Source organism: Mobula hypostoma, chromosome 9 (genome assembly GCF_963921235.1).
Source record: "Mobula hypostoma chromosome 9, sMobHyp1.1, whole genome shotgun sequence".
In the NCBI taxonomy this organism is placed as follows: domain Eukaryota; kingdom Metazoa; phylum Chordata; class Chondrichthyes; order Myliobatiformes; family Myliobatidae; genus Mobula; species Mobula hypostoma.
Window position 1 is genome coordinate 126,236,414 of NC_086105.1, and position 26,256 is coordinate 126,262,669.

The 26,256-nt window shown below is 37.9% G+C and overlaps 1 protein-coding gene across 2 annotated transcripts in view; it reads left to right on the plus strand.

The window, feature by feature from the left end:
* LOC134352027 (meiosis regulator and mRNA stability factor 1) overlaps window positions 1-26,011 on the plus strand; it is a 68,009-nt gene extending 41,998 nt beyond the window's left edge. Inside the window, exons 12-27 of one of the 2 annotated variants that reach the window (XM_063059084.1) lie at window positions 1,988-2,166; window positions 4,005-4,085; window positions 4,987-5,223; window positions 5,852-5,971; window positions 9,336-9,511; window positions 11,581-11,801; window positions 13,354-13,496; window positions 14,690-14,823; window positions 16,112-16,314; window positions 16,979-17,206; window positions 17,291-17,521; window positions 19,696-19,908; window positions 20,185-20,245; window positions 21,111-21,254; window positions 23,180-23,344; window positions 23,762-26,011. In XM_063059084.1, coding sequence (XP_062915154.1) covers window positions 1,988-2,166; window positions 4,005-4,085; window positions 4,987-5,223; window positions 5,852-5,971; window positions 9,336-9,511; window positions 11,581-11,801; window positions 13,354-13,496; window positions 14,690-14,823; window positions 16,112-16,314; window positions 16,979-17,206; window positions 17,291-17,521; window positions 19,696-19,908; window positions 20,185-20,245; window positions 21,111-21,254; window positions 23,180-23,344; window positions 23,762-23,997 — 2,772 coding nt within the window. In that variant the 3' untranslated portion in view covers window positions 23,998-26,011. The remainder of the gene's footprint in view (window positions 1-1,987; window positions 2,167-4,004; window positions 4,086-4,986; window positions 5,224-5,851; window positions 5,972-9,335; window positions 9,512-11,580; window positions 11,802-13,353; window positions 13,497-14,689; window positions 14,824-16,111; window positions 16,315-16,978; window positions 17,207-17,290; window positions 17,522-19,695; window positions 19,909-20,184; window positions 20,246-21,110; window positions 21,255-23,179; window positions 23,345-23,761) is intronic. The other variant, XM_063059085.1, reaches the window with a different exon arrangement.
* The last annotated feature ends 245 nt before the right edge of the window (window positions 26,012-26,256 follow it).

Below are 26,256 nucleotides of genomic sequence, written 5' to 3' on the forward strand. Positions count from 1 at the left end.
AAAATAGGCTGTAATCAGCATGGTTTCCTCAAGGGAAAATCTTGCCTGACAAATCTGTTGGAATTCTTCAAAGAAGTAACAAGCAGGATAGACAAAGGATATTCGGTTGATGTTGTGTACTTGGATTTTCAAAGGCCTTTGACAAGGTGCCACCCATGAGGCTACTTATCATGGGCTTGTAGCTTGTTATTACATGAAAGATTCTAGCATGGATAAAGCTGATTAGCAGGAGGCAGAAAGTGGTAATAAAGGGAGGCTTTTCTAACTGGCTGCTAGTGACTCGTGGTCTTCCACAAGTATGTGTGTTGGGACCAATTCTTTTTACATTATATGTCAATGATTTGGATGATGGAATTGATGGCTTTGTTGCAAAGTTTACAGACAATATGAAGATGGGTGGAGGGGCAGGTAGTTTTGAGGAAGTAGAGAGGCTACAGAAGGACTTGGACAGATTAGGAGAATGGACAAAGTGGCAGATGGAATACAGTGCTGGGAAGTGTACGGTTATCTAATTTGGTAGAAGAAATGAAAGAGTTGATTATTTTCTAAAGGGAGAGAAAATATTTTTAAAAACAGATATAAAGAGACTTAGGAGTCCTTGTGCAGGATTCCCTAAAGATGAATTTTCAAATTGAGTCTATGGTGAGGAAGGTAAATGCAATCTTGGCATTCATTTCAAGAGGACTAGAATATAAAAGCAAAGATGTAGTGTTGAGACTTTTTATAAAGCACTGGTGTGGCCTCACTTGGGAGTATTGTGAGTAGGTTTGAACCCCTTAGAAAGGATATGCTGAAACTAGAGAGGGTTCAATGGTAGTTCATGAAAATGATTCCAGGATTGAATGGTTTGTCCTATAAAGACAGTTCACTAGAATTCAGAAAAATGAGGGGTGACCTGATTGAAACCTATTGAATGGTGAAAGGCCTTAATAGTTTGGTTGTGGAGAGGATATTTCCTATGGTGGGAAAGTCTAAGACCAGAGGATGTGGCCTCAGAATAGAGGGGCGTCCTTTTAGAATAGGGGTGAGGAATTTCTTTAGCCAGAGTGTGGTGAATCTGTGGAATTCTTTACCATAGGCAGCTGTGGAGGCCAAGTCTTTATGTATTTAAGGCAGAGGTTGAGAGATTCTTGATTGGTTAGGGCATGAAGGGATACGGGGAGAAGACAGGAGGGTGGGGCTGAGGGGAAAATTGGATCACCCATGATGAAATGGTGGTGCAGACTCGATGGGCCAAATGGCCTAATTCTGCTCCTGTATCTTATGTTCTCTACTTGCCTGAATGAGTGCAGCTCTGACAAATATCAATTACCTTGACGTTATTCAGCATAATCCAGCATATTTTCCTGATGCCCATCCTCCGCCAGTAACTGCTCTAGATCAATCCACCAATACCACCCCAAATACTTGCTCCCTTTATCAAGCCCAAGGGCTTTAAGCAGCTGAGAACAGATTTGCAAGGCACCCTACAAGTGGGACTACATCCTGACTTGGAGATGCATCCTATTCCTTCATCAACACCTAGCCAAAATCCAATGGCAACTTGCCCAGCTGCATGGTAGGAGAACCTTCACAAGAAGGACTGCAGCAGTTTAATCTGGCTGCAAACCAGCAGGAGACAATTGGGATGGGCAGTGACTGCCAGCTTTGCTCAAAACATTTGCAGTGGTGGGGGAAAAAACTGAGAATGTGATCAAAATGAATCATTATCTCACCCGGTGAATTTGGCTACAATGGCAGGTATTACTTCATGTGAACCATTTATTGCCCCTCTGTAGATGCTGCCTGACTTGCTGAGTTTCTCCAGCATTTTGAGTGTGATGTTCAAGGAGCTTCTGCAGAATCTCTTGTTTGTGATCTTCCTTGCAGCTTTTACAATTTATGAATAATCTAGAATTAGTGTTTTTATTTTAATGATTTGTCAAATCAATTTGAGTGATTCCTGTAAGCTGAAAATTATTTCTCATCTCAACTCTTGGATATGTAGGTGAAAAGTGTGGAACTAAGTCCTCATACTGACTATCAGCTGAAGGCAATGGTGCAGATGGAGAGTCTCCAGGAAGCGATTTTGGCTGTCAATAGTTTACACAGATATCGGATAGGATGCAAGAGAATTCAAGTATCATTAGCCACTGGAAATATCAACAAATCTTTGGCTTTACTTCGGTAAAATTATTTGTGCCTCTACTTTTCAAAATGTTTGATTTCAAAATAGCTATTTATTAGCTCTTTACTTTTTTTAGAAACCGAGTTGGTTGATTGCCTCGTAAGAAAGCATTTGTTCCATCTTTTTATTCTTGTGTAATGTGTTCATTGAAGCAATTGATTCACACCAACCCCTCTGAATTATTTTCTGTTTCAAATCTAAATACTGCTGTTAGCTCTGAAGCTTCAGTTCATGATTTTGAAACCTGAAGCATAGGTCTTTGGGGAAAAATGTTATCTATAAAGTTACCTCATAAAGTTAACTAGTTGTTTTAAGAACAGTTGTAAGCAAGACATCTTAATGGTACTTTGGTCTAACCAAAGATTCTTTATTCACACAACGCACCTTGTGTGGTGATTGATCAATGGGGTGGGAGATGAGGTGGAATGATCTCAACAGCTTGGCCATACTACCATGTTTTTTTCCCTGACTGATTTTAAACAACTCTTTTCATTGCAACTCTGAAGTAAATTCGCAGCAGCAAATAGAGTAATTTGTATTAACTGTAAAGTGCTCTATATTCCAATTATAGATTGACTGGTAACTAAAAATTTGTAAAGACAGCATAGTATACATGGTTTCCATGGACTCTAAGGCTTTTGATGAGGTTCTGCGTGATATGATGGTTTAAAGAGTTGAGAAGAGATCTGAGGCATCTTGACAAAACGGGATCCAAAATCCAATAACGTAGTGATTGAATGTTATTGATTGAATACAAGAATAGGTGCTGGAACCTTTTGATGGTTGTAACATGTTATGTATAACTTGAATGATAAAATAGAAACACTGATTAGTAAGCTTACAGAAGTCCCAGAAATTGGTAGTCAATAACAAATAAAGAAGATTGTCAAAGCATATTATGGACATGAATCAGCTGGAAAGTTGAGCGGGGTACTGGCAGATGGAATTTGTTCCAGATAATTATGAGGTGACAGACTTCCAGAGGTCAAAATTTGCTTGGATATATAGAGTAAATGACAAGTTAATGTCTTCCTGAAATTGGAGACATGGGTGAGCAGATTGGTGGAGAGAGAATTTGGTATGTTTGCCTTCATAAGCTGAGGCATCGAGCATAAGTTGGAACTTCACATTGCAGCTGTACGAACATTGATTGGACAGCTTTTGGAATACTGTGCAGTTCTGGTTGCCACAATACAGTATGGATATTGTAGTAATGCAGAGATTCATCAGGGTATTGCCTGGAATAAAGGGCTGCAGTTATAAGGAGATTGGATGGGCTATGTTTATTGCTCCTGAAATGTGGGAGGTTGATGGAGTGGCTTTTGTTATAAAATTCAGGGTGTGGAGAGGATAGTCTTTCTCTCAGCACGGTGGAGTCTAGAACAAGAGGGCATAGGTTTAAAGTGAGAGGGGATCATCTTGGGGAAACCTGAAGAATGGGATGGAATGAGGTGTTGATCTGTAACAAGGTGGTAGAGGCAAATACTTTTACAAAGTTTAAAAGGCATTTGGATAGGTATATGGGTAAAACAGAGAGAAATATACCCATAATACAAGCAAACGGGATTGTTGTAGAAAGTCGTCATGGTAGGCATGGATAACTTGATTCTGTATAAAATGTTGAAGGTGCTTTGCAATGGAGTGGTATCTGAAGTTCCAGTATCTTGTACTTTGAACAAGTTTTTATATCAGTGAATTTGAATGTATGAAATAAATATCAAATGCAAGATTTGACCCCTTCTCCAAGGCTTTAGTTCTCTATCTTTGTATGAGAAAGTGCAAAATAGTTTATTAAACTGTATAGTATTTTAACATATCTTTTTTTCTTTTATCGTAGTTCCGAGGCTATATTGATCCTGCAGGATGCTCCAGCATGTTGCTTGCCATTGCTGAAATTTACAGAACTCTATGAGAAAAGGTACAGATTTTAGATCTATAGGTTATAAATGTAGTACCTTTTCTGTTTATGAATTCCTGTACTCTTGTGTCCCTCTGAATTCAGGTGTATCAAAGCATTGAGTTTCTGAGGCAGAATCAAAATAAATGTTGAATTAATTGAGAGTGTAACTACAGTACTGTGCAAAAGTCTTGGGCACATATACATAGCTAGGGTGCCTATGACTTTTGCACAGTGCTCTACTGATCTTGTATATTGCATTGTATTGCTGCCGCAAGGAAAAACAAATTCCATGACCTATGAGTGATAAACCTGAACATGGTATAGATCTCTATTGTGGACTGAGAGTGGGAAGGGGGCGGGGGGGGGGGCTCATGGTCGGGAAAAGGGGCAGGGAGAGGAGAAGGATGTGGAAGCACCAGAGAGACATTCTGTAATGATAAATATTCCATTTGTTTGGAACTGAATGAATTTGCCTGTTTCTCTGGTCTGGCTGTGCCTGTACCCACACCCCACCTCCACCCTGGCAGCCCTTCTCTGCCACCAGTACCGCACCTCTCCCGCGGTGCTCCACCCTTGCCATTCCTAACATCGTTTGCTCCTACCAGGTTTACAAACTCGCTCAAATACAGTAAAGTCTTGGGCACCCTAGCTATATATGTGCTTAAGACTTCTGCACATTATTTTTCTTAGCAATTCTCAAGGTAAGTTTATAAACTTATACTCTGGTACATATTACTGAATTTTCTTTTGGCCTTTCTTTGTCACAGATGTTTTCCATTACATCCTTTGCAGTTCAGCAGTTTTTGTACTCCATACTTGTCAATTTTATAATGTATATTGTAGTGTACATAAGTTGATTACAATATTCAGAAAATCCCATGGTTATTTTCTAACTAGCTTTTTTAAAATCTCTCTCCAGATTTGGACACAAATTGATCGTGTCTGACTTGTACAAATTAACTGACACAATAGCTATCCGTGACCAAGTAAATGGACGAATGGTTTGTCTCTTGCCCAGCTGTCAGGCAAGACAGAGTCCATTGTCTTCTGCTTTGTCATATGATGGGTCATCAGCCAATTGTAGCCCAGTAGTATTTGAAGAACTAGAATACCATGAACCAATCTGTAAACAGCATTGTTCAGATAGAGGTTACAGGTAGGAATCCTGTTTCTGTTGGTTTGTGCATTAGGGATTGCATATTACTGGTAAACGTAAAGAATAGAAATCAATATAACTTATGCTGTTCTTTGAAATAATTTTTAAGGTTGACCTTTATTGTCTGTGATATAAATTTGCTAACATAACTGCACTTGCTAAAGTAAATGTTTATATTCTGTAAACCTTTCTGTAAATCTTGTTCATCTAACTAACTTTGAATCAAAGGCAAGTTGATATAGTTAAAAATAGTATTAGACCAGTACATTCAGCAAAAATTGTGAATAATTTTATATGATTCTGAAAAGGCACTCGGCAATGACTAATATAATCAGTTTCATTGGTTAGGTTTCCATTGTGGTTGTGTATATATAAATGCATGACCTCCGTGAAATATTTGAGTGTTCCAAAAGAGATCTGTTGATTACCTCTGACAGTGTGTGGATAGGTGTGTATTAGCGTAATCAGGGTTTTTATTTAAAAAATGGACTTTAATTTGTCAATTATTATTTGTCTTGAGATACCTCAAAGTATTTCCAAAACACAAACCAACAATTTTTTAATAAAAACTGAGGATTAATATTCATGTGTCGGAGATGCAGCATAATATTTGCCTTTCATTTTGCAGCGAGAATGAATTTGATCCAGATTCTTACAAAATACCATTCATCATATTGTCCCTAAAAACATTTGCACCACAAGTTCATAGTCTTTTGCATACACATGAGGGAACTGTACCACTTCTCAGGTGAGTTCTCAACTGCTGAATATTAGTGTTTTTTTTGTATGTCTGAGATATTGTGGTGGTGAAAATGTTTTCTAGAAATTTCGCATCTACATTGTGTTTATGCATCAACTGCTCAGAATTTCTGTATTCTAACCAACCTAAACTGTTAATATAAAAACAGTACATTGCTTTGTTCCACAATTTCAACTTCCTATTTTGTACTTTGTTATCATCAGTTTGATCATTCACTCAGTTGCAGACTTTCAGTGAAAAGATTATTTGTTGGTTAGAACACTCCAGTTTTTTCAAGTAACTGGGGTGCCAGTTTGGAGTCATTCAATCAGGTTTACTACTCAAAGTTCTGCTCAAGGAACTTGTGCAGATGTGTTCACTCTAAATAAGTTCTGAATAGTCAAGTGTCTTGATAAGTTACAATCCAGAAGCATCCGGGGCAAGGAAAGGAGAAAACTACAGTAGAAAGATCAGCAGTGAGCTACTCAATATTTTAGGGAATTTTATTCTACCTGTAGCTATTTGTCTAGATTCAATTATTAGCTATTGGTGTTTGCAATATCTAGAATGACTAGATAATCATAGTGAACAATTTCATTAAATTCGGTATTTAATGCTGTTTACCACCAGCAATAACTGTTAGTACCCCTTTTTGCATTCTGAAATTATAGCAAGATGTTACCTCTTAATAGATCCAAAAACTTGTCCCTTTGGATTCTGGTGTTAACAATCTGAATTCTTAGTTCTGAACTGAGCACTTCATAACAGATCTGTATTTGGACTTGATTGATCAATGTGGCCCTGCACAGGCTAACTTAAACCAAAGCAAAGTGCACAAGGGACGGTGGAATTGGTCCCATTGGCCACTTCTTCCCATATTTTGTTCTGAAACAAAATGCTCTTGACTTTCATTTTGATTAAAAAGAGAAAAAATGTGGCATAATAGTCTTTATGTTAGTGCAATTGCTCCATGTAACTCTGAATTTTATATATTCAACCTTTTTAACTGATATGCTGTCTGCATTATTAACCATTTGTCATTTTTTTTGATGGTCCAAGCCTTTTATTTGAAGAAATATTCTCATTTTCCACTTGAACCTTGCTCTGAAATTTAATTGATTCTCAGGTTTTACTCTTTCTCTGAACGAACCACCTTTTCCCACCTTAATCCATTACCATTTGGTGCCTCTCATCACTTCCATTCCTCCTGATGAAAATGCTGGTCCACTATTACTCTTTCCTCTCACTATTAGAAATTTCTTTAGCCAAAGGGTGGTGAATTTGTGGAATTTGTTGCCACATGCAGCTGTGGAGACCAGGTCATCGGGTGGATTTAAGGCAGCGATTGATAGGTCCTTGATTGGACATGGAATCAAAGGTTACAGAGAGAAGGCCGGGAACTGGGGTTGAAGAGGGAAAAAAAAAGATCATCCATGATTGAATAGCGGATGGCCTAATTCTGCTTCTATGTCTTATGATCTTGTTGCCCTCATCTCGGATAGTCCCAGCTATCTGATGTTGGATGGAGGTGAAAACATCAAACCGGGGAATTTTCTTCTGAGAGTTCTTGACTTCTTAAGACCAAAATTTTGGATTTAGAGTGACAGATCTTGCAATTGCTAGTTTTAATGTATCGTCAAGTACAGAGTAGTGTTAAGGACTCTGTGGAACTTGTTTGTATTGAAATCTTACAATGTTTATTAAAGTGGACTAAAGCAGATTAAATCCTTTGGTCAGGAGTCCTTGCTGTGTAAGCCACATATCTTGAATAACTGAAGATCAATATTATGAAGTAACTGTTAAGAGTATGATGAAAATGCTAGAAGGAATTTCATTTGAAAGATGAGGCACATTGTGTTCGGAGGAATATTGTGTGAGGAGTAAATCCCTTTTGAAAACCTGTTTGAAACCTAAATAGTGACAAAATGAGATTACATGTAGTCCTAATTTTTTTCTATACTTCACTTGTATGTTGACCATTTAAAAATCCAAATGTTGAATTCTGCTAAAAATATTTTTTTTAAAACTGCCATTAGTTCTTCGAGCAACACACATCAAAGTTGCTGGTGAACGCAGCAGGCCAGGCAGCATCTCTAGGAAGAGGTACAGTCGACGTTTCAGGCCAAGACCCTTCGTCAGGACTTGGCCTGAAACGTTGACTGTACCTCTTCCTAGAGATGCTGCCTGACCTGCTGCGTTCACCAGCAACTTTGATGTGTGTTGCTTGAATTTCCAGCATCTGCAGAATTCCTGTTGTTTGCATTAGTTCTTCGGTTTGATTCTGATTTCTTGCTGTAATATATTTAAGGTTTATTGTTTGAAGCTACATTTTATATACCATACAAGAGTTCTCCTGAATGACAAGTTGATTATTCTAATCAAAATGGGAAATGTGCTGAATTAAGTAAGTTGTATAGACAGTGAATAATTCATGCAATACCACAAGTGCAAAAAAATTGAGTATTGCTACTCAATCCAGTCATATCATCCTCTTCTATTGTTCTACACATTTTTCAATGTAGGAATCGCTCTATCAACATTAAATGGAAGCCTGCATAATTTTTCCCATAGTGCATATTATTACTTATTCCAGGAATGTTGAGACCAATTATTGCAACCCTAGTTGAAATCGGCTAGACTGGCTAACTGTAAATTGTGAATTGAATATAAAATGCTTATTCAATAGCTAATAGACTGGTTATACTATAGTGTGCTGCCAGTTGCCCCATGTGTGCTGGTTCTACCCCTTCCTTGCAGGTTGCTCCGAATTGCAACCACTTTTATTTTTAAAAAGGAGAGCATGTGTTTTTGCTCATCACCTTTAATTTCCCCATTTTGGCTGTGACCTCTAATCTTGAATCCCTCCAAGTAACACAGCTTCCTACTATCCAATCTGTCCAGGAACTTAACATTGTTCCTTCAAATCTCACTTCTGCCAACTTCTTTCCTGTGATTGAAGTAACTGATACTGCAGGGCCACCTCACCCATTGTGTAGTTTCACACTCGGATCAAATGATCCAGCCTTCTCAAACTTGGCCGCCTTAATGAGTTGTGTGTGACTTTTGTTTAAATCTTTGCTTTGTTAATGCAGACAGCAATGTGCTTTTCTTTAAGTGTCCCCCATTGTTATACCTTCTCAATTGTTATGCCATCTACTTTAAATTTGTGCATTAGTCTATGAGATGTAATCAGACCCAAACACTTGATGTTCTCATTGGTTCCCAGACTGTCTTGACTATTTCCAAAATTCATGTTTCAAAACTGCTTTTGTATAAGGCAGATAGCTTTCTACATTATATGAATTTTTATTATGATTACATGCTTCATTAATTTTTCATTTTTCTCAAGTAGAAATTCTGATTTCTCTTGCAGTTTTTTAGATTGCTATGCATCTGAGTTCACAGTTTTGAAGATGGTGGAAGAGGGTGAAGGTGGTGTACCTTTGGAACACCTCATAACCTGTGTCCCTGGTGTTAACATTGTCACAGCACAGAATGGTATTAAAGTTGTAAAATGGGTTCATAACAATCCACCGCCACCTAATGCTGGTAAGCTGACATGTTATCCAAAGCAAGCTAATGGAAAATCTGGCTAATCTAGGTACAGACACAATTGCAATGATTGCTATAATTTTATTTAAAAGCATGGTAATTTTCATCTTGCAACTTCTTGCACAAACTTCTAGATTATTTTAACATGCATGCATCAGTAGGTACTTGAGAGTAGGACAAAGGGTGCTGTATTGGCTGACCCAACCCATTGGCTAGCCAGAGGCCTGATCTGGGAGGAATGGGAAGTTGGGGGGGGGGGGTGGAATTGAGTGCTCAAAATCAGAATTTGGGAGTCTGAAATAATAGAAATTGTATAAATAATGGAACTTTCCTTTTGTGGAGTCCCATTTCATGACAATGCTACTAAAATGCCCTTGTCTGACTAATACCCAGTGATGATTGCCTATGAGTGACATGGACCACCTTCTCTGACAGTGCTGTAAGTGTTACGTGGGAAATTGGATCTTTTGACACCAGGCAGTTATGAAAATTATGACAAAGCACAAATAAAACTTGTGCAGGAGGCTGTATGATGACACCAAACAGCTTGGATGGGCTAGTTTGCACTGATTTGTACAGCTGGTTCTATAAGGAACTACTGATTAACTCTAATGCATGCATCAGCAAGTTCTGAATTTGCACAGCTGCTCAATGCATGTAGCAGTATCATCCATGACAGGACATTTCTGTAACATACCAAGCAGAGGGATTGAGTACAAATTCTATCTCATCCTTTGGCTTTATGCCAACCCTTATGGTTTGTTAAGCATGACTCTATTTGAATGAGTTTGCTTTTCTCATTGAAATGGTACATGAAGCCAAAATTTTTTTCTTAAATAAAAATATAAAATTAGAAAAATGCAAACTGAATTTGAAGTTTATAAATATTTAATCTTTGTACTTTTCTAACTTTTAAGTTTATTTTTAATTATTTAAGTGGGTTGTGCAAAATGTCACCAGTCATTAGAAACTTTTAGAGATAGTGGAAAAGGCCTTCTAGCAGAACTGTCAGGCTCAGTAGTCCTGCAGTATGTTCTCAGAGTGAAGGGCCATGATGTATTGCCTTCAGGACCTTGAAGCGGTGCTGCTTCTAAAGGTGCACGTGGCCCATGGGAATAGAGTACAAGTCATGATCAAGGTCAAGCACAACTGGCCCTTTGTGTTTTCCTTTGGAAAAAGTTCATGTTCAATGGGATAAGAATGTTGGGTATAATACTGCAGAGGGTAGGTGAGCAAACACATGCATTAAGAACAAAAGAAATGGAAGCAGGAGTAGGCCATTTGGCCCATCGAGCCTGCCCCGCCATTCAATAAGATCATGGCTGATCTGTCCGTAAACTCAGCTCCATCTACCTGCCTTTTCCCCATAACCCTTAATTCCCCTACTATGTAAAAATCTATCTAACTATCTTAAATATATTTAGTGAAGAAGCCTCAACTGCTTCCCTGAGCAGAGAATTCTACAGATTCACCACTCTTTTGGGGGAAGAACAGTTTCTTCTCATCTCCGTCCTAAATCTTCTTCCCTGAATCTCGAGGCAATGTCCTCTAGTTCTAGTCTTTAGTTGGTCCTTAATAATAATAATAATATTCATTGTATTCTTGTATCACCATTCTAAATTTTCTGTACCTACATTTATAACCAAAACTGGCTTGGGAAACTGGAATTGCAATTGTACCTTTCTACAAATTGTTCTATAAGAATTTCTCTAACTATTGATGTATAATTGACTAGGATTTTAAAGCATTGAACCGGACCATTCAAACCAATGGTCCACATGAGTCTCTGCCATTCTACTTATTTTTGTTAACGTATTACGAAATGCTGGGATGTTCTCTTATTGTAAATGGGGTGGTGGGAGTGTATCAAGAAAACTGCATAGAAATGTTTTTGTATCCAGGCAAACGTAAATTTAAAGTGCTGCTATTTGTTTAATAATAAAAGTTGTGCTAGTAAACTTGGATTCTTTTTTTTAACTTGGACTATGAAGTGTGGCATGATTCAGTGCCACTTTGTGCTCACTAACCTACAGAATCAATATTTTCACCCATTTTTTTTCCTGCAGATCCTTGTTTGCTACGGTGTAGGAGTCCAGTGGGGAATCCTCAGCTTATTCAGTTCAGTAGAGAAATAATTGATCTAATGAAGAACCAGGCTCATTGTGTCATATCTCAACACAAATTTATACCAACTTATCATCATCATTTTGGAAAACAGTGCAGAGTTTCAGACTATGGCTATTCCAAACTAATGGAGTTATTGGAAGCTGTGCCTCATGTTTTACAGGTGGGTTTTATGCAAAAGAATGATTTATACTCATTACGTGCAGTACTATTTTTCTGTAAATAGATCTGGAAATACTAACTTGTCTAATGGCTAAATACATTTTTTTTTGTCAACAATCAAAATTATGAATTTCTACCTGATTCAACACATTTCATTAGCAAGAACAACTTGAAGGATGTAATTTTGGCTTTTAATCTCGGGTCAGAAGGAAAACAAAAATGCTCCAAATCCAATTTCAGGATGTAATTTGGAAGAAATAATTAGTTGTATTGAGGCGACCCACTTTCTAGCACACACGAACCGGCTCACAAAACAGCGCGCGCAGGCAGAGGGCCGGCCCCAAAAGGGCACCAGGCCATCTTCAGCAGGGGGGAAATCCCGCGCGGGGAAAGGGTCTGGGAATATGCATCCCCCACAGCAGTCCCACCCCAGGGAGTGCGGGAACGGGAAGGCTTTAAAGCAGGCCGCGAAGTTTGAATAAATCTCTTTCATCGCAACTACAACTCACCAACTACGTGTGGTTATTCTAGCGCTGTGTGTAGCACACCGCTACAGTATACCTATTAAGATGGCAAATTTGGGTTAAGTTTCCATTAAGTCTTTTTAAATGCTTTTGCAGTTCATACCTGGGGCTGGGTATGATGCTGAGCATATTTGTTGCCCAACACTGCCTACTCAGGAGATAATATTGCCCTTGTTAATGGAGTTGTTGTTCTCATTGCTGCACTAGTCCTGCTATTTTGTTCTCATGCTTTAATGTTACTTTATTCCTACTGTCTGTTCATATCTTTTGATTTTATTATCCTTTACTGCTGGCTTGATCTTCGTAACTGTTCCAGATCTCCCAGCCTTCCTAATTTTTCCTGAGGTTTTTACTGATTCATATTGGCATAATTCTGTCCCTTTTCTGACACTTTTTTTGTTGTTCTTGAGACCTATTTAACTTCCTACACTATTCAGTCATCATCTGGCCTTCTGCCATTGGTCTTTAACCATCTCATTTCTTTTTGAGCTTGACCCATTAGAAAGTGAACTGATTAGGAGAAAGAATTACATTGTTATTCCTCTCCAAATATAAAGAATGAGAAAATTCATTATGAAACAAAGAAAAAATGGACACCAGCTAGAAGTCATAACTTAAATATTTAAATAAAACATACAAAGTACAAGAATGAAATTTGGGCAAACAAGAAATCAAAAAGAATGTCATAGAAGACCATCTAGGATATATAGTATTCCGTAACATCTAATTTACAACAGGTTTTAGATGTGATCTTGAGTGATAAATCTCCAAGAGCATAGATGGACATCTAAGCAGGAAAAAAGGATGCATAAGAACACTTTTTTAACAGAACATTAACGATAAATATAAAAAAACCAGGAAGCTAAACCTAATGGCAATTGTCATGAGTAAATATTGCAATGTATTTCAACTATTGCAATATATGATCACTGCTTAAAGATTCTATTTAATGCAGAAGCTCCTGCTGTAGATTCTCCCACATCTTGCAATACAATTTAACTGACCATTTCTTCTTGCTGTTTACTTTAGATCCTTGGTTTGGGCACCAAACGCCTGCTTACATTAACTCATCGAGCACAAGTAAAGCGCTTTACAAAAGATATACTTAAACTACTTAAATCTCAGGCCAGCAAACAGGTGTTCATAAAAGAATTTGGACAAGCGTACCACTGGTAAGTATCACAGAATTCCAGAATTCATTCTGGTTCATTAAGTACAATTATTTTTATTTAACTGGGGGTTGGAATTTTTCTACTTTGACTTGTAGCAGCCTGCGTCTCCACTAACCTGGGCAGATAATACAAAGCACAATGTTGAATTGTTTCTTCCCAATGATATTCACTCCCCTGTAAGTCCAAGTCAGGGCAGCTAGATTTGGTGGGTCTTTACATATTTTCAGTGGGATTGAAACTATGAAAGTTTAAACTTTTGTGTTGCAAAATATGTTATTGATTGTAATGAAGTTTTAAAAGCTCAGATTCCCACTCTGGGATGCTGTGTTAATCTTGGTTCCAATACAAACTCTTAATGCCTAAAGCAACTCCTCAGAAATGCAGGTCTTCTATGTAGGCATGGACTTAAACAACATAAAGATGCTTTGCATTTCCAGTGATATGACCTATTCGCTGACTTGTATAAACTCAGATTGTCATCACCAAATCCTCTGCTGTTGAAATCCTGGGGTTCACCATTGATGAGAAACTTGACCAAACTAGTTGCACATTCTTGATCCAAAAGTTGGTCAGAGGAAACCTCCTGACACCCTAAAGCTCTTTCATCTATAAGACGCAGGTCAGGAGTGTGATAGAATACTCTGCTTAATTGGATGAGTTCCAATAGTACACAAAACTAAATAACATTTGGGCCAAGACAGCTCAGTAGATTGGCAGCCAATCCCACTCCATATACTTTCTCATTACCTCAACTGCCATCATGGCATAGCTACAGTACATGTTATTTACCAACTACACTACAGCTACCTAGCATAGACTAGTTCCATGGCAGCACCAAAACCCACATTTTCCACCGAATAGGACAATAGCAGCAGGTATACTGGAATTCTACCCACAGGCTCCCTTCCAAGGCACTTGATGCCCTTCAGTGCTAATAGGTCTAGATGTTGCGATTCACCCAATCAGCATGGGCAATTAATCCTCGTCTTGCGCTTTTTTTTTTGCTGTTGAGGAAGAAACCAGCCGTCCTTTGGCAAATCCCATAATAACATTGATCAAATGGTAAAATGACAGGAAAATAAAGGACTCTTTTGACAGATGAATACCATTTTTAAAAAGTCTTGGAGTTGGTTCTGTAACTCAGCAATATTTTCATCCAGGGACCAAAATCAATGTCTGTTTTATTTACTTAGGTGTTTTTCAAAGGATTGGGATGTCACAGAGTATGGTGTGTGTGAACTGGCTGATCTGCTTTCGGAAATACCAGACACTACAATCTGTATTTCGAAACAAGATGAAGATACAGTGATTTCTATCCCAAAGAGAGGTTTTTGTTTCTGCTTTTTAAATTTGATACTGTTGCTAGAAGTGTAATATTTGGCACAACTTTGCAGCATTTTTACTTTAGAAAGTAAATTTCCCTTTTTAAAAAAAAATCATCAACAGCAGTAGCTTTGTTACTAATGTAAAATGAAAAATTTACAAATATATGAAGTGTTAAGTCCCTAGGACATATTGATTTTTTTTCTCCTGAGATAGATTTCTTAAAGGATGGGCAAGCTTTAAAAGTAAATTTAAAACTTATGAACATTGATTGGATATGGCACTTCCATGAAATGTAAATCTTTGATCAGTAATAACAGGATCTCAGAATGCTAATAGATGGTGCCACGTGTGTATATTCGAGAACTGAACATGCCCCTTTGCAAGGATACAGTCATCCTTAGGCCCTTGACCAAAAAAGGTGGAACATTAGCAACTATCCCACTTCATATAGCTATCATTTTGCTCTAGTTTGTACCATGGCTTCTAAAAAATCAGTGTTTTGTAGATATAATGAAAGGAAGTTGGAAAATTATTTTTAAGCTAGTAAGCATATTTTATTTTAGTATGAAGTTAAAGTAGTTCCCTATCCCACACCCAAATCTTTTATTCCACCTCACCTCCCAGAATAGATTTTTAGTTATAAAAGTTTTAAGGTTATGGAGAGGGTAGAGCTAGATCCATTCACAAAATTTGTACATGCATATCCTGTCCTCAAATGTGACTTTAATAAATTTCGATTTATCAGTCTTCCTATTTACTCAAAGTAGAAAATCAAGTTATTGCTGTGATTGTTGCCTCTTATAAGACAATGGATTGTCAGTTCTCATTTTCCTGAAAAGCACTTGTGAGCATTAAGACGACCCAACACCTTAAGGATCTTATAATGTTCTCAGATTACTGATTCATTGAGTTCTATTTCATAATATCCCAGTGTTGGATTTGAATTTTCAATTCTTCAGTCATTAATCCAGTGCCATACCATCATGCTGTTGCATTCCAGTCATATGTTTAATGTCAATGAGACAAGGATATTTTTAGAGGGGTGGGGAATCTGTGCAAAGTTACCAGCAGCTGCATGCTAAGGCCAGTAGATGGTGGTATATAGTGAGGTTGTAAAAACCCTGTTTGATCACGCACACTCGCATTTGTTTATGTAAAGGTTTGCTTATTTTGGACTCTTCCAAATTGCTTATATCCCATCATTTCACTTAATGTGGTTTGTTTTGGTCAAATATTTTCATAACTGTGGAGGCTTAAAACCTTGTTCAATGTGGAACATTTCTATTTAGAGCGTACTCCAGAGGAAATAGAGAGAACAAAGCAATTTGCAAAAGAAGTAGTGGATCTACTGCGACATCAGTCTCACTACCGCATGCCCTTTAGTAAATTTATACCTACATACCATCACCATTTTGGGCGCCAGTGCAAACTTTCACACTATGGCTTTAACAAGCTCATGGAACTGTTTGAGTCTATACCTGAAGTGTTGCAGGTACGTGTTATTTAATTCTTGTGTCCTTACAAGTTTCACTAACTGTATAAAATTGAGTGGTGTCTGGTAATGCAAAATTTTGGTATTACAAAGTTGGTATTGTGACCTGATATTGAATGGTATCCTCTTGAAATGTGTGAAGCTTGAGATGACACTTTTTTGGTATAGTGAACAAACCAAACAAATGGGTTTGATCCTCAGTTGTAGGGTTGAGTATTTAAAACGTGATTGCTTTAATTTGACTCCTGCCAACTCATTTGAATTTTCATGAACTTAGCCCTCCATCAGGAAATGTAACTTGTTATATTTCTATTATTTTTTTCAATAGCATGCACAAGAGGCAGTGTGTAATTATTAGACCTAGTAGCAAAATCCATACATTGCAGAATGTTTTCAAATAGGTTCATTAGCCAAGTTAATACCAGTCATGTTTTCAATGGATCAAAATGCAATTACCTTTCACTGCTTGTCCACTTCAACTCCAGGGACTTAGTAACCTTGCAACAAGATATTATTCTCATCTTCTGTATGTATGAAATATTAATTTAGTTCCATTTGATTATTTTCTGCATTTAGGTACTTGATATTAACCATTTGGATAGTACACTAGTTGTACATTTTTAAATGTTAGAGGTTTTGATGCATATGACCATATTGTTCACAGGTTCTGGAGTGTGGCGAGGAAAAAATTCTTGTTTTAACTGAAAGTGAACAGATAAAAGCACTGACGGCACAGCTTGTTAAATTGCTGCGGTCACAAAAAGACAGTTGTATGATGTTATCTGATTTCCTTTCTGAGTACAACAATACTTTTGGATATTCTCTGCGCCTTCAAGACTATGATGTCAGCACTGTTGGAGAACTTATGCAGAAGTTCTGCCATGTTGTAAAGGTATCTCATATGGTTACTTTGTTACAAATTCTCCATTGGTGGTTTTTTAGGTAAAATTTAAAATTGTATACTTTCTCTCAAAAGGTTACTGACACGCCAGCAGGTAAGCAGCTCCAACTGATAAACAGGAAGTCTCTTCGCACACTTACTGCTCAACTTCTAGTGCTGCTGATGTCTCTGGATGGCACTTCACAAATGAGAGTTGAGGATCTTGGAAAACGTTTTGATTCCACTTATGGAAGTCCTCTTGTCCCATCTGAATACGGTTTTGTGTCCTTGGCAGAACTATTGAAGAGCTTGCCATACTTGGTTGAGGTATGAATTCTGAAAACGTCCAGCTTTATTTCTTATGTACGAAAGTCAGTTTACTGGTTGTGCAGTCTCATACCAAAATTGAAATGCAAGTTCCTCTATGAAAGGACCATAAGATATAGGAACATGATTTGGCCTGTCAAGTCTCCTCCATCATGGCTGATTTATTATGCCTCTCAACCCCATCCTTGTGCATTCTCACTGGAATCTTTGATGCCCTTACTAATCAGGGACCTATCAACACCACTTTAAATATACACAATGACATGATCTCCACAGCTGCCTCAGAATAGAAGAATGTCCCTGTAGAACAGAAAAGGAAGAATATCTTTAGGAAGAATATCTTTAGCCAGAGAGTGGTTCTCTGTGGCTGTGCCCACTTATTTTAAACTCCAGCGAGTGCAGGCCCAGAGCCATCAAATGCTCCTCGTACAATAACATTTTCATTCCCAGAATCATTCTCAAACTTCCACTGGACCCTCTCCAATACTAGCACATCCTTTCTTGGATATGGAGCCCAATCTGCTCACAATACTCCAAATGTGGTCTGACAAAGCCTTGTAAAGCCTCAGCATTATGTCCTTGCTTTTGTATTCTAGTCCCCTTGATATGAATGCTAACATTGCATTTGCTTTCCTTGCCACTGGCTCAACTTGCAAGTTAAATTTTAGGGAATCCTGGATGATTACTCCAAGTCCCTTTGCACCTCTGATTTCTGAATTCATTTCCCATTTAGAAAATAGTCTACACCTCTAACTGAAGTGCACGTGCATACACTTAGCTACACTTAGACAGATTAGGGGAATGGGCAAAATCCTCTACAATTCTGCATCTTTAACGCAGCCTGTTCCTTCACCTATCTTTGCATCACCCACAAACTTGGCTACAAAACCATAAATTCCAGCATTCAGATCATTAACATACAATGTCAAAATAGTGGACCCAACACCAACCCCTGTGGAACACTAGTTACCAGCAACCAAAGAAAAGACTCCCTTTAGTAGCGCTCTGCCTTTTACCAATCAGCCAGGTCTTCTGTCCAAGTAATACCAAAAGTCTTCTGAAAATCCAAGTAAATGACATCCGCTGACTCTCCTTTGTCTATCCTCCCTGATTATTTACTTGATTGAGATGCAATGTGGAGTTGGCCCTTCAAGCCACAGTGCCCTGCAACCATTGATTTAACCCTGGCCTGAGCACGGGACAATTTACAATGACCAATGCACCTACCAACCAGTACATCTTTGGACTGTGGGAAGAAACTGGAGTACCTGGAGGAAACTCTCACAGACATGGGGAGAATGTACAGATTCCTTGCGGATAGCAGTGGGGATTGAATCTGGGTTGCTGGTACTGTAAAGCATTGTGCTAACCACTATGCTACCGTGCCACCACCTCAAAGAATTCTAATAGATTTGTTAAGCAGGTTTTCCCCTTATAGAAACTTTATCACATTCCTCCATTAACTTCCTCCTGATCTCTAACATTTTGCCAACTACTGAAGTCGGGCTGCGTGGCTTATTTCCTGTTTTTTCCTTCCTCTCTTAAAAAGTGAAGTTCCTGTCTTTGAAAATATTTCTTTGTTTTACTGATGTAGTACCATAATGATATGATGCACAATCATCATCACCTTGCAAGAAATCTATCTCAAGCTATCCTCAAGAAATCCATCTAGTTGTTTGAAAAGGTCTGTTGTTCGCAGTACCCTATTTTAGGGTTGGAGATTGTTAAAAGATCCCATTGTTTTTCAGTTATTCAAATAATGCCATTTAGTTTCATATGGTTTGAGCTACCCTGTTGTAATATTATAGTAAAACTCTGACCTGCACACTCGAGGCTCTGCTGAATTATCAGCTTTTCCCAGCTATTGGATGTTATCCATATTTGTACTCCAACACTTTTATTCTTTAAGAGGTTGCACAGTGAGCCAGGCACCAAACATTAAGCATTTCCCAATAGTGGGTAGAATATTCTCAGACTTTTGGAAGGGAAAATTTAGACCAGGCTGGATTCTGTTTCAAGGGCATAAATGCATTTTCCATGTTGCAATAAAGGTTTTTTGGTATTGTCTCTATTTTCTGGATAGGTTGCCTTTTAACTGGCTCTTGTAATAGATGGTATATGTGGGGGGGAAAAGAGAATGTCGCTAATAAGATATTGGGGTCAATGTATTACAGGTATTCACTGATGACGTGGGAGAAGAATGTGTCCAACTCACCAAAGTGTATCAGTTTGCTAAGAACGTGCGAGCCTTGTTGCACACCTACCACTATCAGCAAATTTTCCTTACTGAATTTCCTTCCACTTACCATAAGTATACTGGTGAAGTGCTACAGCCTAAAATATATGGATATGCAAGCATAGAGGATCTTCTTGTTGCTATTCCACAGGTAAGTTGTGGATTCAGTGGCTCAGTTAAGTTGTGGGTCAGTGTCTTTTCATCTGTAGTTTAATTGAATATTCCCAGCACTTTCTGAATTTTGATCGTAATGACGAATAGATTACTATTACAAATCCTGTCATTTTTGTACTTGAGGTCTAGGTGAAATTGCTAGAACATTAATACAAATTTGATCAATGCATTTAGTTACATCAAGCATCAGCAATTCTTTTGAAGCAAAATGTCTTCAAACTATTCAAACTTCATTCCACTTCATTTTAAACAGGTCATCTGGATAAAAGGACATGGGCAGAAAAGAATAGTGGTTTTAAAAAATGATATGAAAGGTAAAAAGATTAAACAGTATTTTTGAAACGTCTCGCTTGTCGTTTTTGTTCATGTAATTCATAAAGCAAAATGTTGTTCAAATCATCTTAATTCTCCAAATTAAACTATTTGTGGAAAGCACACAATTTTCATACCTTTACAATAATTGGAGATCAAGTAAAATAAAGGACTATCTGAACAGCTTGGGTTGATTTTTATTTTCACTGTTTGGGATTTGGAATTGAATTGCATTCTTTGGAGCTGTTGTGCTGGAAATTTATCTTCCTCATTCTGAACTTTTGTCTTGGTTTTGTGATTATGATTAAAAACTGTCAGCATAATGCCATTATTACGGAGTTAAACTGATGGCAACTTGGATTTCCATGCATCTGCAGCAACACACGAAATGTTGGAGAAATTCATCTGGTCAGGCAGCATCTGTGGAGGGGAATAAACAGTTGACATTTTGGGCTGAGACCTCTATTTCCATCCATAGGTGCTGAATGACCTGAGTTTTTACAGCATTTTGTGTGTGGCTCTGGATTTCCAGCATCTGAAGAATCTCATGTTTTTGTGCATCTACAGCTTAAGATGGAAATCATAAAATTGTTCTTTTTGATTCTGTAGGTTGAACGGTCTTCCAGCCATGCTGGAAAATACTTTGAAAATGAGCTGAACTGGGATTAACTGTATTAAGCAATCATTATTCATCAAATTCACTGGTGCAAAAAAAAACAAATTTTGTCCATATTGTTGATCAAATGTTTTGAAATTATTTTTGAAACTTGGTACTTCAGCATTTGATTGGATAGTTCAGGCCAGATTTCTCAAATCTCTTTCTGACTAAATTAAATACATTGCTAATAATTTGTCTTTATCTTAAAGTTCGAAGCAGCTCTGATAGTTGTTCTCCGGCATCAGTAGCTGAAGAACTTGAGCAGATGCAAGAAGACCCAAAGCGGCCAGCAACCTTGGTTTTGGAGAACTCGAGCAAAAATGGGACAACAGAGTTTAACACTCCCAGCTCCAGTAAGTAATAGATTTTGTAAGTAGATTGTATTAAAACAATTGGTCCTGTGGACCTGGAATAGAATTATTCAGCACCTTTCAAAGCCATAACAACATGCACCCAGAAGAATGTAGCTAGTACATAACTAGAAGCATCACTGATTTATTTCCTTCCATCTGATTTATTCCCCTCCAGTTACTTGTACACTCAGTTATTTGACTATACATTTTCCCACCCTGTCATTTGTGTAAAAAAAAAAAAGCTATTCTGTTTTTTCAGTTCATTTATCTCTGTCAGATCTGTTCTTGGGATGAGCCTTTCCATTCTAGAACACTTAGGATGTCTTTTGTTTTTCAAAGAATACGATTTTCCTTCCACCACCATTGATGCTGTCCACAACTGCATCTGCTCTCACCCTATCATCCTGCCATCATGAGGGGGATGGAGTTCCCCTTGTTCTTGTCTACCTCCACACAAGTCTCCATATCCAGCATGTCCAACAGAATTCTACTACCAAGCACATCTTTCCCTTTTCCCTGCACCTGTTCTCCCCACCTGATTCCCTTGTCCACTTGTTTCTTCCCACTGATGACCCTCCTGGCATTTTTACCATCAAGCATAAGTGCTACACCTCCCTCACCACCATTTAAGGCCCTAAAATGTCTTTCCAGGTGAATACAAGTTTGTTGGGGTCATGTATTCTATCAGTGCTCCTGGTGTAGCCGCCTCTACATCAGTGAGACCCTGTGAAGATGGGGAACCATTTTGTCAAGCACCTTCACTCTATCCACTGCAAAAAGCAGGGTCTTCCAGTGGCTGTCCACTTCAATTTGATCTCCCTTTCCCATTCTGACATATTTGCCCACATTCTTCTCTACAGCCACAGTGAAGCCAAACTTGGGTTGGAGGAGCAACACCTCCATATATTCCATCTGAGTAAACTCCATCCTGATGGTGTGGGCATTAATTCCTTCTCTTCCATTCCCCATTTTGTTTGCCCTCTTACCCCTTTTCTCATGTCCATCACCTTCCTCTGGTTCCCATCCTCTTTCCCTTTCTTCCACCATCACCTATCCTGTCTTATTGCTGCTTCAGCCTTGTACTCCTTCCACCTTGTTCTACTCACCATCTTCCCCCTCATCTATCACATGCCAAAGTGCACTCTTTCTCTTCCCAACCCCCCCCCACCCCCAGTTCTGGCTTCTGCCCCCTTCTTTTCCAGTCCTGATAAAGCGTCTCAGCTTGAAACATCGACTGTTTATTCTCCTCCATAGATGCTGCCTGAGTTGCTAAATTTGTCCTACATTTTGTGTTGCTCAAGATTTCCAGCATTTGCAGAATCTGTCTTTATGAATTGGCACACATTACCTTCCTTTCATTGCTTTTCTGGAAATTGCATTCTGAAAGCAACTCAACTGGCTCCAATTTGTGCTTCTACAAGACATCTCCCTATTGCCTAAAAAAAAAACATTGGTAACAAAATCCTGTGACTAAATTATTTTAGAATTTTCAACATTGGTGACTAATGGAAGAAACAGCCTAATCCATTTGGTTCATTTACCATTGACAATGAGCAGTCATTGAAGACAGATATTTGGGAACATTTATGTTCAGTATAAAACCAGAAAATCAATGGAGAGATGCTGATACAAGAATGCCTGTATGTCTTCTCCAGGAATTAGATTAACAGTCTTTGGCTGTTGAATTGTTACCTCAAAAGCAAGTCTAAAGATTCAAAGAAGCCATTCAATGCCATTTGGAAACTTGTTTCAAAACTGCCAATATCACAATATTTGGCTGTTTTTTTTAGTATAAGTGTTATGTAAGTTTGTACAATCTTTCATGCAATACTTTGCTTACAATAGTCTTGGTGTACAAACCTTTATGGGAAAGTAATACAGTGCTGAATGTTCAGTAATATACATTTTTGTATCACCTTTCATAGGTTCAAACCAAATTGAACAGGAACTTCTCAGCCTTGGGAAACAGTCTCCAATTGACTTGCTGTGTGGACCTGTCCCATCCTGTTTGCCATCCCCGCAGCTCAGACCTGATCCAGTTATTCCTGAAAGTACTGATCTTATTCAGTTTGAGGAACTTGATGTTGCAGGTGAAAAACTATTATTAATCTACTTCTATTTATAAAATGTATAAATCCCACAGTGATAGAAATGAGAATATTCTGACTCTTGACATAATTCCAACCTTGTTATTATTAAAGTCTGACCTTGCAAATGTTTCCCAGTCCTTTTGCAGCCTTGGCACATAGCATGCACCCGAATATTTGTCATTCCTCGCCATGCTGGTTGCCCAAGCCTGTATGCCTCTAACAGTTCCCAGGAATCCCTTGTTATATAGATACCCAGAGCAAATAAATGATAATTGCTGCAAATTGCTTTTTAAAGAAGCTTCAAGTCATGACCAGTAATTATATGCATTAAGAATAGTTGTGAAGGGTGGAGAGAGAAAATAACTGTTCTGTTAAAGAATGATTTAAGTTTGTAATGCTGTGCGATTTTCTAAACAGACATGTTGATCTTGACAGAGGAGGAGAAAAATGTCCTTCCTGCAGCCATGACTGAAGAGGCATTTACCAGTGGCAATCTCAACAACCAGATGGATGAAAATGTTCCCACTACATCCCAAGATGTACGTGAATCCAGGTCACTGCACATGGAAGTGACTAACAGCCCTGTTAAGAAGCCTAGAAACAAAGTGAAGTTGGCAGCAAATTTCTCAATGGCATCCCCTATTAATACTTAAATGAATTGAAATAAAGAAAAGCCTTGTACTTGCAATTTTTATTACTTGAAGCATTTAAATGGATTCTGAAGTACTAAATCCAAAGAATTGGACTCGCCTTTTATCTTCACCTTCTATTTCTGCATTTAATCTAGTTTAAGAAAACCTCAAAAGTAAAGCTTATAGGAAGAAAATTTAGTTTGTATTTGGAGCTTGACCCAAACAATTTGTTCATTTTACATTAGTCCATATTCTTTATGGCTTCTACTTAAGATTCCAAGATTTGCATATAGTTTGTTATAATGTAGTTATTAGTAATGTTTGGCTAATGATTTGGCTCTGAAGGTCAAAGAAAGCTATTTTTCTTGCATTAAGATGCTTATTCATGTACTATCCCCACAACTTCCATGATGCAGTAGATAAATTGACAGCTGAAAATCTGGTTGCGGTTTGTTTTGATCCAATACATGTAGATCAGTAAGTCTTGTATAATATAACAGTACAAGTGTATTTGAAATGATTAGAATGTCACTTGAATGGCTTGTAATTTAAAAGTCAGTTTCCAGTTTTGTTCACGTCTGTGGAAAGAATAGTGTCCATTTCATTGGTAGTGTTGATGTCCTGTAGTTGAAGAAGTTCCTGGTGTTGCAAATTGTGCTGGGATGTGAAGATGTCCCATAACGTCTGGGTTGAGTATTGTACTGCAAGTTGGTTTAATCAGTCATCTCCAAGCCTGATCTGGTTAATTACATCTAGAACCTGAGACCACCATTGCCTTAGCAGTCTGCTACTCTTATGGTGTTTCTCTAGTCCAATGCCAGTGGCACTGGTGCAACGATATATTTAAGGTGAAATATGCATTTATTGCATAAATCACAGGTGATGGGTCAGGAAAGGAAAACCGTTTAAAAGCTATCATTTTCCACTTGACAGTTAATGGAACTGAGTCTCCCCCCTGAAAGTGGAAATGTAAAGGTTTTGTTGTTAAACCTTCTTTTTAAAGCCATGTTTCATTGGGGAGTTCTGTGAAAACTAACAGAAGGTTGTCTTTTTATTGTGCAGTGCTTTTATTCCATTGTTTTCAGTATTTGCTGTTGGGAAGTTTTATGTCTGTGATCGCAGCGCCAGTGTGAGGACATTGGGCAAGGTTGAAAGGATTGAAACTACGTAGCAGAGGATTTATTAGGCCTTCTGGACAGATCCTGGCTTTTACAATGGATTGTATTTGCCAGGCTTCTAGATTACAGTTAACCTATTTTATACAAGAAAGGTTCTCCACTGGTGTCAGATTGTTTAGTGGTATAAGGTGTATTTACTGAAATGAGCTATTTCTATGGACATGCACCTGTCACAGTGCAGATTTATAACATGCATAAAAACTGAGAGATCAGCTTCAGAAATATTTTTTAAAAAAAGCAAAACTGGAATGAATTTAATATTTTTATAGATATCTGTTCCATTTTAAAGCTGGAGCTCAGATCCTGAAAGGTATGTTTGGATAATGTTTGTGCATTAATACATGTAGATTTTTAAAAGAAAAATCTTACTGAAAATAGCAGTTTAGTACTAAAAAAAAACTGCTGTGCAGGAACTATTGTCAAATACCTTTTCAGTCCATGTTCAAAATATGGAACAGTGATATTCTTGTACTATTACAAGCCACTCAAGTCACTTGATGCTAGGTTTCTGGATTGTGATGCCTAAACTCCACAATATCTATGGTTCTAGTCCTGAAATTGTTCAGTTATGCAGTTTTGCATAGATTTGTGTTGGTATTCACTAGATTGAGTAACAAACTTTGTATAGCCTATGTAAACTGGTAGAAACAGATTGGTTTGAGGTCTTCAAACATTATTATGTTGGCTAAATATTGGATATTTCTGAAAATACGACAAGTGCTTCTGCTTTGTTTCCTTTCTATGAATGTCCAACAAAATTAAAACCAGTATTTAAAAAAAAAAGTTTCCAAATGCTGGATACTCTTGTTTGGGACCAAATTTATTTTGAAATAAATATAAAATTTTACAGCAAGCATATTTTGTATTTTTGTCCTTCATTTTGGGAAGTTTTCAAAGCCCCTGCAAAAAGGTGCAAGTCCTCCACTGAGCATGGAAATCCCTACTCCACAACTACTCATAATGGAAAGGGAACATGAGGGATTGAATTGACAACCTTTACTGTGTTGCAAGTACATGGCTGAAAAAATACATCATGTCCAAACTATCTGCTCACTCATTTTGTCTCCTCTGTAAGAATCCATGTGTCTGACACTGGCCCATT